General features: G+C 38.6%; 1 protein-coding gene across 5 annotated transcripts in view; it reads right to left on the bottom strand.

Moving 5' to 3' along the window:
* Positions 1 to 15,566, bottom strand: part of Nek1 (NIMA related kinase 1) — a 125,486-nt gene that overhangs the window by 85,122 nt on the left and 24,798 nt on the right. For 3 of the 5 annotated variants that reach the window (XM_050161814.1, XM_050161816.1, XM_050161818.1), the window contains 6 exons: positions 13,603 to 13,663; positions 12,002 to 12,153; positions 4,393 to 4,452; positions 3,876 to 3,935; positions 3,743 to 3,790; positions 3,513 to 3,587 (listed from right to left, as the gene is read on the bottom strand). In XM_050161814.1, coding sequence (XP_050017771.1) covers positions 3,513 to 3,587; positions 3,743 to 3,790; positions 3,876 to 3,935; positions 4,393 to 4,452; positions 12,002 to 12,153; positions 13,603 to 13,663 — 456 coding nt within the window. The remainder of the gene's footprint in view (positions 1 to 3,512; positions 3,588 to 3,742; positions 3,791 to 3,875; positions 3,936 to 4,392; positions 4,453 to 12,001; positions 12,154 to 13,602; positions 13,664 to 15,566) is intronic. The other 2 variants (XM_050161815.1, XM_050161817.1) reach the window with 1 other exon arrangement.

Below are 15,566 nucleotides of genomic sequence, written 5' to 3'. Positions count from 1 at the left end.
GAAGAGACAGAAATCTTTAATAAATAAATAAATTAAAAAAATAAAAAAATTAAAAATTAAAAAAATAATAAAATAAATAAAACCAAACAAAAAATGCATCTTTGTCCACATTATAACTCTGAGAAGAAACATCAATGGTAAGCAAGCCATTATGATAGCCACCAATTGCCTGTTTCAACACTGAGAGGCTAATGGGGGCACACAGGTGAATAAACAGTTTAATTGCAAGCTGAGGAACAGCTGGCTCACTGTCATAGCAAAAATGATAATACAAAGGAAAAGCAAAAAAATCATCACAAACTAAGCAACTTAAAACAATATCTATTTAATAGGTCCTAAGTTCACTAATTTGGATAGGTATATAGATTAAGATATGTAAATTTAGCTGTCCGCCAAGGCTACATTTGTATCTGAGGCTCAGGACCTCAGACTTCATTGGTTCTAGGGAGTTCATTTCTTGTGGCTTCATAATTAAGTATGTTCCCCTTAGTTAGATTACTGTTATTGAAATTACAGGATTGTAGCCTCTGGAAGGGCTTGTGTTGAGAGCTGAAAGCAGCCTCTTATAAGGGGTGGGGAAGGAGAGAAAAAGAGGGAAGCCAGGAATGCAGGAAGCCAGCTATTCCCAGGAATGATAACATCTCTTTTGTAGAAGGGACTACAAGGGACTGGATTAGTTTTTTTCTGTCTAGGGTAATAGCTTTTTGGGTGGGGGGTAATAGTTAATCCCAAGTAAATGACCTGAGAGGTAGATAGCTGGACCTTAGAAGATGAGACTCTATAGCCCTTTTTGAACAAGAAATTTAAAAGAGCAATCAGTTTGGCTGATCTCTAAAGATGAACTGCAAAGTAAAATATCATCTTCATACTATATGGTTTAGATTAGGGAGAGACAACAAGAGCAGATCAGAAGCTAAAGCCTGACCAAATAGGTGTGGGCTGTCCAGAATCCCTGGGGAAGGACGGTCTAGGTGAGTGGTCAGCTTGGTATGGTCAGGGTTGGGTTCCTTAGCATGTGAGTGCGTGAGAGGAGGGGTAAAGGTGGGTGCCAGAGTCAGGCGACTGCCGCGGCATGGCACCAGAGAGGAGGAAGGGTCTGGAGAGGCTGATGGAGTAGTTGGTGGTGGGGTTGGGGTATAAGAGAGAACTGAAGAGGTAGAAGTAGCTGTCTGCTGAGGTCGGAAAGGTGGAAGTTCATTAGCAGGGTCCAGAGCTGAATCGGGGTGTTCCTCCAGCTTAGACGGCATAGCCAGGAACATGTGAGCAGGTGAAGAGCTTGTAAGGACAGGGGGCTTAGAACTTAGATAGAAAAGGCTTGGATATAAGGAAACTCCTTCCACCTGCTTGTGTACTGCCAATCGTTAGAAAGTTCCCGCAGAGTATGGGGATCAAAGGTGGCATTAGGCGGCCACTTTAGGTTATTATCTAAAGGGTACTTAGGCCTTTTATTAGAACAAAGATGGACAAGCGTGGGAATCTGTAAGTAAGGCATTAAGCATTACGGTCTTAGGGTCTCTAAAAGACATCCCAGGGGGGGAGGGTGAACTGATAGCTTTTGAGGGTTTGTTTCCCATGGCTAATAACGTGAGAATGGCAAAAACCCAAAGGTAATTTATCAGACATTTCAGGAATAGCACGTGGGTTGAGAATTAGGCCAGGATGATTTCAAGACCTATAGGTACAGGAATCAGGGGTAAGATAGGACCGACCACTCTGGGTGGCCCGAATGGCGGCAGCGATAGGACCACCTCCGAGTGGTGGCCCAAGAAAAAATATCCAAACAGTGGTGACAGGACCATTTTCAAGAGGTCCGAACAGCAGTGTGCCAAATCTCAGTTTTTAGCTGCGAGGAGCAACCAGAGATGAATGTCAGAGAAAGGCTCAACCGTCACCATGAAGACCGTGGTTGGGGGCATTTCCCCCATTCCTAGGAACAGCAGAGGGTTGCTGGGAGCTCAACAGTCAAGTCCTCAGCTGGAGAAAAGGTTAAGATGACCAGAAGGAAAACTCGCTGATTGATGTGGCTGGTGTGCCTAAAAGTTGGCAACCAGTAGATTGTAAAAGTAAATGTGGATGGTTGTGGAGAAAGCTGGTCCAGGGTCCCAGCCCCAGGAGAGGGGGCGGGAGACTCTATGGAGTCTTGGCACCAATGAAATTACCAGGCACGAGAGAGAAAAGATCACAAAACACACCACAAAACCCTCTTTAACAGTTTATTAAGAAAGAGAAAGATATGTGCATAGGCTTAAGAAAGTTGGTGCAGGGAGAGTGTGTGGAGTGGGCATATCCAGCTTTCAAAGTCTGCCTAGCGCATGCGCACAGGGGCTTATGTGGCTGCTTCATGCGTGGTTGCATCATGTGTAGGTGACATGACCATGCTACATGCAGGTCACTTAGGGCTTGAGGACCCTGGTTGGCTATATAAACTGCCTGAGCACTTGTTGGCACATGCGCGGCCCTGGAACCTGGAAGTTCCAGCCAGAGTTCTGGGTGATGGAACCCATAACAGTCATAATCCAGAAGTCGCCCATGCTTTCTTGCCGTGTCTGTGCTTGCTGCCTTTCAGGTCAGTAGTGGTAGACTTCCCTACACTTCTTTTTCCGTTCCTGTCTACTCCGACAAAGTAATTGTGGGAGTGCTCATTTATCACATAACATAAGCTAATCAAAGGAGCCATTAAGTACAACTGTATTTACAGCTCAAGAGGAGAAAATACAAGGGAGGGGAATCCCATAGATTGTTTCAGGATTCAGCTTACCAGTATAAGTTAAGTGGTATTTTTGAAAACAATGGGGAAGTAGAAGTCTCTGACAGAACAAAGATGGGTAAAGACATTTCTATCTGAGCCCCAGTAGAAAAGCTCTAGGCACTGAAAATAAACTCAGCAAAGTTAATTTGCCCAAGGATACAGAGTCAGATTTGCCCAAAGGGAAAGTGTGAATTAAAGAATCTAGGTAAATGGCTATTTAGGCAATTGGTTATCTAGGTGAATGAATGGAGGCGGAGGTGCAGGTGGAAAAGAAACGCAGGAGTGCTAGACAGTAGAGAGGAGCCCGAGTGCAAAGACACAAGAACCAGCAGGCTCCATACGCTTACAAATTAGTTCTGCTGTTTAGCAAAAGTAGGGCGGAAGAACATCGTAGCGGGTCGCTATTATTATCTTGGAGAGTCTGACAGTGGCCAATTAAGAAAACCTAAGAACTTAATTTTCAAGATTACATGGAAACTTCTAACAAGCATTATCTGATTTTGTATCTGATTTGACAGTTCTCTAAAAGGAATTGTATTACAGCCTTAACACAAAAATTTTAACTTTTATAAATGTCACATATTAATTATTATATATCAAATACACACAGGTAAGGAATAATTCATAATGCACATTACAGAATTCTATGTAAACATTATCCATATACCAAGAAAAACAAAAGTAGCCAGCGATAGAGATTTTAAAGAACAAGGAGAAACTGGAGACAAACAACAGTTTAGCTCCATCAGTATCAAATGCCTACCTTTACTTCACCGCTTCCACCAGCCCTTAATACATTCCTCCATCCTTGTTCCCTGGCCCTATTTATTCTCTCCAACTTTTGGAGAAAGAGAAATAAACAAAATACCATTTCAACTACTTAATACAAAACATACAGAACACATTTAACAATAAAATTAAAATCAGTGTACTTCCTTTAAAACTACATGTGTGGGGAGGGCAGAGCTACCCTGTGGAGATGGAGTCTCTTACCCGCTGCTTCTCTTGCCTCTTCACCTGCTCCGCCTTCAGGAAACTTATCTGTAACATTTTAGACATAGTCTCAGAACCCAAGTCTTACCATCTACATGCAGGCAAAGGGAGATAAACAAGAGCAAAAAGCTACCTGATCCTTCTGCTTCTTCTCTTTCTCAATAAATTCCAACTTTCTTTTCTTTGCTGCTTCCTTAAACAAAAGAACACTTCTATCAATAATTTCTACCTTTTTATATTTTCATCCAGAAAGTATATCAACAGCAGAGGTATACCCAGAGAGATGAAGAAAACCAAAGGATGAACAAAATAAAGTATCTGTTTGAAAGACACAAAGCAGAAAGGTTTGGAGGCTCTATAACACTGGTTCTCAATCCCTGGGGATCAACTGACCTTTCCATGGGGTCACCTAAGACCATCAGAAAACACAGATATTTATATTACGATTCATAACAGTAGCAAAATTACAGTTACAAAGTAACAAGGAAACTAATCTGATAGTTGGGGATCACCATAAGATGAGGAACTATATTCAAGGGTCACAGAATTAGGAAAGTTGACAACCAGGGATCAATAATGTTAGTGGATTTTGCTGTTGTCTAAGAACTGTTTTGTGAGGCTTTGAAATAAGCAGATATATGTCTTTATACCTCAAACATTTTCTTCCTTTCTTCTCCAGAACACATTTTCTTTGCTGGAATTTGACAGGGCTGTATAAAAAAACAAAGCTACAAATTAGATAAAGATTTAAGACACTCTTTGGAAATCACAAACTTCAGGAAGTTTAAGGTAAGAGAAGGTAAAGAAAGCCAATACAGTCATAACGTTTAAAATGCATTGACTTTAGACAGACACTACTCGTTGATATGCCTTATATTAAACAACCTGGAAGACGACACTCAAACCATCAACTAGTTTTCTCTGCACACACATATTTTTTAAAGATTTTATTTAACGAGAATTTCATACATGTATATAGTATATTATGATCATGTACACTCCCCAATTCTCACCTCCAACATGCCCCCAACTGTAGCACAATAATAAAAACCCAGAGACAGATATTGGGGTTCAACCTGAAGATCAGAGAAGCAAAACAGCCACTGGCTTTCGCCTCTACCCAAGTGGCGATTCTGCCTCCCGGAATCCTCAGAATGAGACTGCACTGCGCCCAAGAGCTGTCTCCTGCCGTCTTATATTCCTCTCTAGTGCTAGGATTAGGGGCATGCACCACTACTGCCTGTTTTCTATGGCAAACTAGTATGGCTACGGCAGTTAAAGGTGTGTGTCACCACTGCCTGGTCTGTAAGGCTGACCAGAGTGGCTGCTTTACTCTCTGATCTTCAGGAGAGCGTTATTTATTAAAATACGAATGAAACATCACTACACCCAAGCATGATTTTGATCACGCATACTCCTTCCCAACTCTCTCCACTAACTCCTCCTAGATCCTTCAACACTTATACCTCTCAATTACCTGTCCTTTTTGTTTTTATAACTGGGTCCAATTGTCCATATATGCATAGGTGTGGGGCTATCCAATGAAGCATCAGCAATATATTAGGGGCACACACCCTAAGAAAAGTGACTCCCTCCTCCAGCAGCCATTAACTTTCTAGTATTTCCTCATGGGGCCTCATGAGTTACTCCCCCAATGGATATTAATTTTAAGCATTCTAATACTATGATAAAACATCACTTCAAAAGTCAAATAATAAATTTTTCTTAAAAAAAAATTATACAATATATGATAACTACATAAAATTCAAACAACAATAAAAATTTATAGCTGCTTCATACTTGGAGGTAACTCACATCAATATTTTTATGAGTATCATTTTAGACATTTTTATAAACTTCATACATAAATATATAAAGCCATAATTTTACCTCTTCCGTTTTTTGTAAAATGTTTTATTTGATAGCAAAGTATTTTTAATAATGTCTTGACAATTCCACATGATGGCAATAATTTACTATTATTGGTAATAAATTAATAAGGAAACAGCCAGAATTAATTTATTTAATCATTATTCTGAGATAGATTTTGGATTGATTTTAAGTTTTCCTATTCTATATTCTATAAGAAACTTTCTTACATATACCTTTTTGGCTCATACTCAAATATCCCAGAAGACCAATTTTTTAAAAAAAAAGAAGTGGAATTAAAGAGTAGCATCATAATTTATATTTTGAGAACTCCACCTTCCCCAAAGGCTGGACCAATTTATTTTCCACCAAAGAATATAGAAAACACAGATTTTTATGTGGATTGTCCATCTCTCTTAATTTCTGCTCCTTAAAAAGGCTAAGAATATTTCCCTTTACATATTTACTGTTCACATAATCTCAGATAAATTCTTGGTTTATCATGTCTATTATAGCTATTTTCTTATGTTTAGCTTTTACTTATTCTTTTACGGCACTAAAGTTTATAATTATAAATCAGCTACAACTCTATTTTCCTTTATGGTATATGTTAATACTATAGGACTAAGAAGACATTTCATTTTTATTAAGCATTTTGACACCTTTCATAGTTAAAACTCTATGTACCCCACAGAAATCAAATGAGCGTGTGGTATCGATGTTAATGAACTAGTGGTGGCACACATCTACAGTCTTAACTGTCAGGAAAATAAACTCAAGGACAACCTGAGAGACTGAAGAAAAAAAGGGGTAGAAAAACTAATGTAATAAGAGCTTTGTGGCATAAATGACTAGCTTTTAAATTTCCCCTATTATTGTGTGTGTGCAGTGTATGAAGGCTTCTGTGCAGCAGGGAGGACAACACTAGAGTTGGTGCTCTCCCCCAACACCTTGTGTGGGCTGCAGTGATCAAGACAGGCTAGCAGGCTTTTATTGTAAGCACCCTCCTTCACTTGCTGAATGAATATCCTTAGCCCAAGAGGAAGAGGTTTAAGAGGCAAGTTATACGGAAGCAAAGCTTAGGTTTCTCTTTGATCTTCTCTATCACCTTACATAGAGATTATTCAAGTACTTGTGGAATAAAATTCCAAGCTATTCCTCTGAGAGTATCTGGGTGTTTTCAGAATGTTATCTCTATACTAAAGAGATAAAAAGAAACACTGTACTAAGGAAATGGTTTCGTTTTCTGTCACTCAAAAAACAAAAGCAAAAATGAACCCAATCACTGAATTGTGTTCATGGAGCTCCCTCTGGTGGCTTCAAGAAAAACAACAAAACCCCTAACAACAAGAACAACAAAACTACATGTACTAGCTTAAATTTATATAAATAAACATGATATTACTATAGTAAGATATTTAAACAAGTCTGAATATAAAAGATATTTTATATTTGTTGGGGGAATATTCTTTAATTTAAAAAGGAATCATTCAAGAAAACAACAGGCATTTATTTAAAATCTCAACCAGTGTGCTACACTATCTCAGCTTTTTAGGAGCACAGGAAGAGCAAGCATTCAAGCTGAGTTGAGGAGACAGCGAAACCCTGCTTCAAAAAACTAAAACACTTCAGAAACTGTGGGTTTTTTTTTTTTTTTTTATTTCATTCCCTTGTTATGACCTTGATAATTTTCTTATCTATTTGATTGCAATGCTCTTACTTTTTTCTGTCTACCTATTGGTGTGGGAAGTCCTTCTGTCTGTGTTGCTTTTCTTGGTTAATGAATAAAGAAACTGCCTTGGCCTGTTGATAGGGCAGAAATTAGGTAGGTGGGGAAGATGGAACTGAATGCTGGGAGAAAGAGAGGCGGTGGGAGGGCATCAATCCGCTGCCAGAGTCAGATGCAGAACCTTGCCGGTAAGCCACAAACATGTGGCAATATAGATTAGTAAAAATGGGTTAAATTAAGATGTAAGAGTTAGCCAGTAAGAAGGTAGAGCTAATGGGCCAAGCCATGATTTAATTAATACGGTTTCTGTGTGGTTATTTCGGAGCTAAGCTAGCTGGGCGGCTAGTTCTGGGCAGCCAGGACAAACAAGCAGCCTTCCTGTTACATTAAGTTTTCATAATTTTATTTTTATTCTTTTATTGTTGCAAAATATACATTATAAAGTCATGTTTTTTTCTATTTTAAGTGTCTGTTCTGTCATTATGCAAGCTTGCTTTGCTGGACATTGAATTTGTGTGATGTTAAATGTTTTAAAATAAGTCATGGTGCAATCTAAGTACTGACTACTATCTAATTTTCATGGATTGGCTTAAAAATCATTTAAAAAATGATAAAAAAATTGAAAAGGAATGACCTTGCCTAAAACCCTTCTGGTTTTAGGCAGCTATCATCTGAGTCACTTTTCCATTACTTAGAATATGAGAGATTGAGTCTATCATTTTGAATATTAAGAGCAAAAATCCAAAACTCCCATTTACACTGACAATTAACTGGAAATAAAAGAACAATTAAAAAAGCACATTGCTTGATTCCATCAGCTATGAGAAGACTCTGATTATACACTTGGTTTCTTTTCTGTCCTGGTCAAAGGTGAGGACTTTCTACCATGTCATGGATTCATTTCACCATTTCCTTCATTCTCAGAATAGTGGGTGGCCAAGGGACAAAAACAACTCTCATTTTACAAGTTCGCCCAAGTGTGTATTCCTTTTTGTGATTATTCTATGTGGTATCTACCTAATCACATAAACACAAGTATGTCACTGGGCGGTGGTGGTAAAGGTTTTAATCCCAGGGAGGCAGAGGCAGGTGGATTCTGTTGAGTTTGTAGCCTGGTCTACAGAACGAGTTCCAGAAAAAGCTCCAAAGCTACACAGAAAAACCCTGTCTCCAAAGAAAAAAAAGATAATGTGTCTGCCCTCTCTTACTCCATGGCCAACATGAGTTTTAGGTCCAAGAATCAGAGACGTTATGCATGTCTATATTACAATTGTTAAACATGTGTTGCAAATGTAAACACTATTTGAAATAAACATGTGTCTTGAAAATTATCTATGAATTAATATTTTAAAAACCTATTTAGAAGACATGAAAAATGTAATGAAATTTTGGTATGGAACATAAATTTTTTTTTTTTTTTTGAGACAGGGTTTCTCTGTGGCTTTGGAGTCTGTCCTGGAACTAGCTCTGTAGACCAGGCTGGTCTCGAACTCACAGAGATCCGCCTGCCTCTGCCTCCCGAGTGCTGGGATTAAAGGCGTGCGCCACCATCGCCCGGCGGAACATAAAATTTTTAAAGCACATTTGTAGCAATGAAGTCAACTGATTTCATGTCAAAATGTGATACAATCATAATGATAATAAATAAAAATGTATAGAATTCAGTTAAAGAAACGCAGTGTATACCAAAGTGTGTTTCATAGTTGTTAAAAGCACACTAAGTCAATTTCAAACTTTCAAAATATTTGATGGAAAAAGGACATCATGATTACACTAAGATACCAACCTGCTTCACTAGAAACCAAATTTGGTGTATATGCAAAAAAAATCTATTTCAAAAGCAGTGTTTTATTTATTGCACCATAGTAAAATAGCTGCTGTAAAGCATTAACAATAATGACTCAGAAGGTAAGGTGCCTACCTAACATGAAGACCTAAGTTTGGTCTTAGTAAGTCCACAGTACTCACATAAGAGCCAGCCTTGCTGGTGCTCATGTGTAACCACAGGAGCTATTTATTGGCTAGTGAACCTAGTCAAAGTAGTAAGCTCCTGGGTTTCTGAGAGACCACATCTCAAAAAATAAAGCGAAGAGTGACAGAAAGCACCCGAGGTTGATGGCTGGCCACTTGTACACATATACATGTATATACCACACACATGAAAAAATATCTCACAGAACACTTGTTTATTTGTGCCTAAAAGGGTTTTTGTCTGTCTTTTCACCCTATTTAGTATGGTTAGGAAATAAAGGGCATTGCTTTCCTGATAGAAATTTAATCTATTCAATCGTTTATTCATTAAAAAAAAACAATTTTGTGCAAACATGTATATCAAGGCCCTTCACTTCAAAGAGATCACACTCCAATAAGCATAACAATAAAAGGATACACACAAGGTACTGAAGTTCTGCTAAGGAAGCAGGTCCTATTTCTCTTTGGGAGGGCAGGAGATACAATCAGGAGAAAGATAAAAAAAGGTGGCATTTCTTATCTCCCATTAGTCAGTGGAAACTTTAAAAACAAATGCCACTGCTGCCAATGTGATAATGTCCCTGGCCATGATGCCAGTATTCTATTTGTTAATCTAGAAGCTAAAGTTAGAGCACTCATCACAGACTAGTGGCTCCTTTTTTTATCGCCCCCCCCCCCCCGCTTTTGTTTCCACAGCAGAACTGTAGGAGGTGAGGGAGTTAGCATGTGATCTCATTTTACCTAGCAAGGGTTTCCAACAAAACAGTGCAGTATTGATGTGAGTGTGCCTACAAAGGGCAAGGAGGCACTCAAGAGGAGGAGAGAGAACAGATCAAACAAAGGACAAAGTGCATAGGAGGGAGAGTCAGGTTCCAGTTTAGCTGATCTGCAGAGAACCTTGGAGCATCACAGCAGATGAGAGCAATAGAAAAGGGGGGATTTTGAGAGGTTTTATCACCTAAGCATGAGCATGGAACTTACGTGGCAAGACAAGATGTTGCCACTGAATGTTCTTTACATGGACACAGTATATAAGTTTTTAATTCAATGAGCCTGTTTCTAATGATCCTCTATGATTTTAATTCCTTGGTTATAATACAAAGCTAAGGAAATTAAGTTTCAGGGTCTCGAAAGCTAGTATTGAATGATCTTAGCAAGCTATGGGTCTTTTTTACGTGAAAAAAATATTTAATGAAAATTCTTTTTTCTTTATAACTGACTTTATAAAGATATTCTCTGGTGCAATTAATAAAGGTTACAATTAGCTGGGCGGTGGTGGCGCACGCCTTTAATCCCAGCACTTGTGAGGCAGAGGCAGGCGGATCTCTATGAGGCTAGACAGCCTAGTCTACAGAGAAAGTTTCAGCTCACAGTCAAGGCTACACTGAGAAATCCTGTCTCAAACAAACAAACAAGCATCAGAAATGTTGAGGTGGAAGATTAGGGGATGATCAGAATCTTAGAGGATTTAAAGACAAAGAAATAGAGAAAGTCTTCGGTCCTAGGTTTCCTTTCATGACCAAAGAGAGAGAAAAGGATATGATGGTGTGTTTGATAGCTGAATAAACAGAATCAACAAATGAGAAAGCCGGCGTGCCAGTTGCAGCCCCTGTACAGAGCCTGCACTATCACAGCGGCTGCTGGAGACACACTACAGAAGGAAAGAGCATCTCCTGCTCTGCTCAGTTTCCCTTTCTGCTCTTGCACCATGTGGGGACCTGTGACACTCACTCCTGCAGGTTACCTTGCAAAAGTTGTGCCTATGTCCTGCCAGTTTCCAACTGAATCTCAACAGTACCACAAAGACAGTTTCCTACAGAGTTCTGCTGGTGTCCAGTCAGCTCAGCAGCACTGGCATATTCCGCTTGCCTCCAGGAGGCTCCTCAGAGTTTGTCAGCTCCCTAGGTGCTTTCTGGGTACAACTTCTCAGTGGACTTCAGTTCTGTGGTTGATAGCTTTCTCTTGGCCAGCGCCAGGCTGTGGGAACTCAGTGGACATCACCACAAATAGGCTTAACAGCTATTCACCGTCCATAAGATCTGAATTAACTTCACAGATGGAGTTGGGGAGTTTTCACATTTTTGTTCTTTGAATGTACTAGGAGTAGCAGCTGATTTCTGTATTTGCCTCTCCTATACTATATTCCTCTTACCTATCTAATGGCTAAATCCTAAAATGAGCTAATAATGATATACACTAAAATTTCCATATTCAAATTCCAAATCAAAAGTGCCAATGTTGCGCAACTGATACCATGATCCCAGTCATGTAACTCAACAGCTTTAGGCCATTTTTTTACTCTGAAGTGGGAAACTATCACAATATGAATCATATTCATTATAGAGTTCCAAGATTTTGATTTATTTGACTATGAATTCTGAAATACCTAATATCTGGTGTTTTAGCAATAATATCACAGGTACTTACTTCTCTGCATACAATCAAGAGGTCCAAGGAGGACTTCATTTACAATGCTACCTTTTTGTATTATACCGGCTGTGTACTCAATGTATCTACCTAATACTGTCCACCGTGTTTTAGTAAGGCTCCTACGTTAGAGCAGATGGAGGAGGCAGAGCCAGACTCCTCAGTAAGCAGATGAAGACTACCCTGAGTACCAGATAACCAATGGGGCTGTTACGCGGGGTCAAATTGACCTTGACATTAATCAGTTTGGAAAATGCTCTTACCTGTTTATGTTTTGGGGGTGATTTTTTTTCAAGTAACTTTTTATCTGCATACTTCTTATATGTTAAAGGCACTCCATATTTAGCAGCAGGCTTTGTGATTTTCTGAGCAGGGACAAGAGAACTGGCACTTTGCCCTGATGCTGGTCTTTTACCTGCACGAAAAGACAAGCAATTCTTTTTCAGTAGTTCTTTACAGTGAATCTTTAATGCCAAGACAACTTCAGGAATGGTATTTTTTTCATTTTCACAATCATTGACAACAATCAAATGCTTGCTATCCACTAGCAAGCATCAAAGATTCAAGTACTTTACATTGAAAGTCTTTTAAAAGACTTTCACTTTGCTGCTCTGCTTTAGTTCGTGCCCTCACTCATGAAAGGTGTACTGCCATGTGGAACTTGTTTGGCTATAGTGTAGTATAAATCATCACAGTAGTAGGAAACCCTAACTAGGACAGACACTAAAAGTATTATTAGCTATTGGATGTCACTGTAGCGATTCAGAAGCAATTTATATTGGTAATAATGTGATAGAGTAAAGTTTTTCTGAAACATCTTGATCCATCAACTAGGAAGTATAAGAAAGTCAGTCAACCATCAGACCAAAATAGAACAGAGTTCTATGAAGTTACAACTGTGTAACTTGGCTAATTTTATGAAAACAACAAAAGAGTTAGGCCACACCTTTAATCTCAGAGGCAGAGGAATTTCTGTGAGTTCAAGGCCAGCCTGACCTACAAGAAAAGATACTCTGTTTTAAAAACAAAATGAAAAACCAAACTGAACTAATAAAATCCTAAAGGAAGTGCTATGCATACCAGAAAAAGGGACTGGAGTCACCAAAGCATCAAAATGAACATTCTCAAGAGAGAGACATAAATTGTTCTCATCCACTGCAGTAAGAGAAGACGGAGGCTGCGTACTGCACTCCTGGGCTCCTTGTCAAGGCTCCCTCTAGTTTAATGACGGTGACAGAACCCACCCACAACATACTCTTATTTTACTCCTATATTACTGAAAATTTCATTCATGTAGCTCCTTGTACAACATTTTTTTCCTTCCTAATTCCAACACTAGCTTCTCAAAGTAAAAAGAGTGTGTGACCACCATTTAAGTCCTGTGTTTCATCCCGAGCACTTTAGGGGAGAAAAATCTAAATACAGGTGGCCTTCCTGAGTACACATTACCATTATCATTTCCAGTTTACATGAGCTATTTCTATAATATGGTATTTTTTTCAGTTTATCCAAATCCAAAATGCATAGCATCATATTTTGTACTGTTCCAAAATGGAGTGAGAGAAATTTATGAAGAAACGAAGCTGTGTGTGTGCATATAAATTATGAAACATACAAACTACTACAAACATCCTATTGTCAATGGTCAAAACTGAAATAAAACCTACCTTTAGTAATATGGTTGCCCTCCCAATAATTTACTTTTAAAAATTTAGAATATAAAATATTTATCAAAGGAAAATGTTTTACATAAAAATTTACACCTTAGTGCAGGCATTTTATAACATTCTTGACAACATTCTCAAAAGAAAAATCTTCAAGTCAGGGTTCATGTAAATAAGATAGAAAACAGAAACTGATTTACCTGGTAGAGGCTGTGGTCCCAACTTTGAAAATGTTTTTAAACAAAATTCTTCTGCAATAAGCTTAGAATGAAAGGGAGAGAGAAGAAAACCAATGTTAAAAAGATACCACCTCTGAGTGTAGGGGTACATACCTTTAGTCCCAGCACTCTGGAGGCAGAGGCAGGAGGATCTCTGAGATTGAGATCAGCCTGGTCTACAGACTGAGTTCCAGGACATCCAAGACTATCCAGTGCAACCTTGACTTGAAAAACCAAACCAAAACAAATAAATCAGTTTCCTACACAATGAAAAACCTAGTCATCTACCAAAATGCATTTTTTCTTCCAGTCATAAAGATCTTGCTAATAAACTGAATGAAAATTCAGCAATCCATCCAGCATATTCTCTTCTTGCTAACCACTGACCTCTGCTATTCTTACTAATGTATTTTTATTACTTCTCCAGTCTTTCTCAAGCTAGACTAAAACACAGTATGTATATTATTGGCCTTTTCCATATCTTAGTGACTTAAGAATTATGGAGGGATCATTGCATTCTGTAAGCATCCAAAGCCTCATTTGTGTCAAAACTGTTCAAGAGTCACTTCAAAAGGCACTCTCTTGGGAACACCATTAAGTTTACTGTGCATCACTTACCACCTGCAATGAGTTCACACACATCTGCAAGCATGCTATCGGATAAATATTTTTAGTGTCTTGTTAACATAAAAACATTCTATTCCTGACTGAGTCTTCAGCATTTATAAATATATTTCATGAAACAAATATTTATATTTTCCACAAGTAATTTTCTCTATTTTAAGTACATTTTTCCAGTGTAAAACTATGATATCAACAAAGATTTACCTCAATTTGAGTTTATTTTTATCTTATTGATGGTGAGCAAAATGCCAAGTAAAACTTTTTCATTTTTCCCACAGAAGTGAGGCACAGTGGAAAGACTATTCGACAGCAGACAAGACATCCAGTAGGCACAAACCTGCAGCCTGAGATAATTCTTTTCTACTGAAGACCCCTATGGCAGTAGTACTCAGCCCCAAAGTCAACACCATCTCTACTACTGGTGTTAACAACACGTGACTTCTCTGGCTCTGTCTCAGTTTTTGAAACAGACATGTGTAGCAGGCTTTCTTCTCAGACTATCTTTGGATCTCCAGCCCCCAAGTAACACCACAGAGACTTCTCGTTAACTGTGAAAACTTGGCCTTTAGCTTAGACTTGTCTCCAACTATCTCTTATAACTCAAACTAACATACTTTTATTAACCTACACTCTGTCATGTAGCTTTTACCTTTCCTCAGTACAGCATGTCCAATTTACTCTGAGTCTGCTGGCAAAATCCTCATGCCTAGATTTCTCCTCATCTTCCTCTCTCCCCAGAAATCCCACCTATCCCAAGCTATTGGTCATTCAGCTCGTTATTAAACCAATCAGAGGACATCTTCACAGGATACAAAAAGATTATCCCACAACACAGATGGTAGTGAATGAACCCAGCAAGTCCTTCAGGAGATTATGTGTGCTATATTTTAGAACTAATGCAGTAGAAGATAAACAGGAGAAGTCTGGTTCCAAGGCAGTTCAGGGCAAGTGTGTGAGAACACTTTCTCTGCAGAGCACGTGCTTTTTTTCCCTTTATGTTTCTTAGAAAAGTAGAGGGATCTGTTCCATTTCCTGTGAAACTGGGCATTGCCTGCAGGGCTTCACACATGCTGGAGAAGCACTTTATCAGTGACCTAATTTCTGAGTCCTCTTCATGGTACACCAACCCCACCTTTTGTTTTTATTTTTATTATTTTATTATTTTATTATTTTATTATTTTATTATTTTATTTATTTATTTATTTATTTATTTATTTATTTATTTATTTTTGGTTTTTCGAGACAGGGTTTCTCTGTGGCTTTGGAGCCTGTCCTGGAACTAGCTCTGTAGACCTGGCTGGTCTCGAACTCACAGAGATCCG

Source organism: Alexandromys fortis, unplaced genomic scaffold (assembly GCF_014885135.2).
Source record: "Alexandromys fortis isolate MF-2015 unplaced genomic scaffold, M_Fortis_MF-2015_v1.1 scaffold_137, whole genome shotgun sequence".
Taxonomy (NCBI): Eukaryota; Metazoa; Chordata; class Mammalia; order Rodentia; family Cricetidae; genus Alexandromys; species Alexandromys fortis.
Note: the sequence above shows the minus strand (reverse complement) of the source record. Positions and strands in the feature narration are given on the sequence as shown.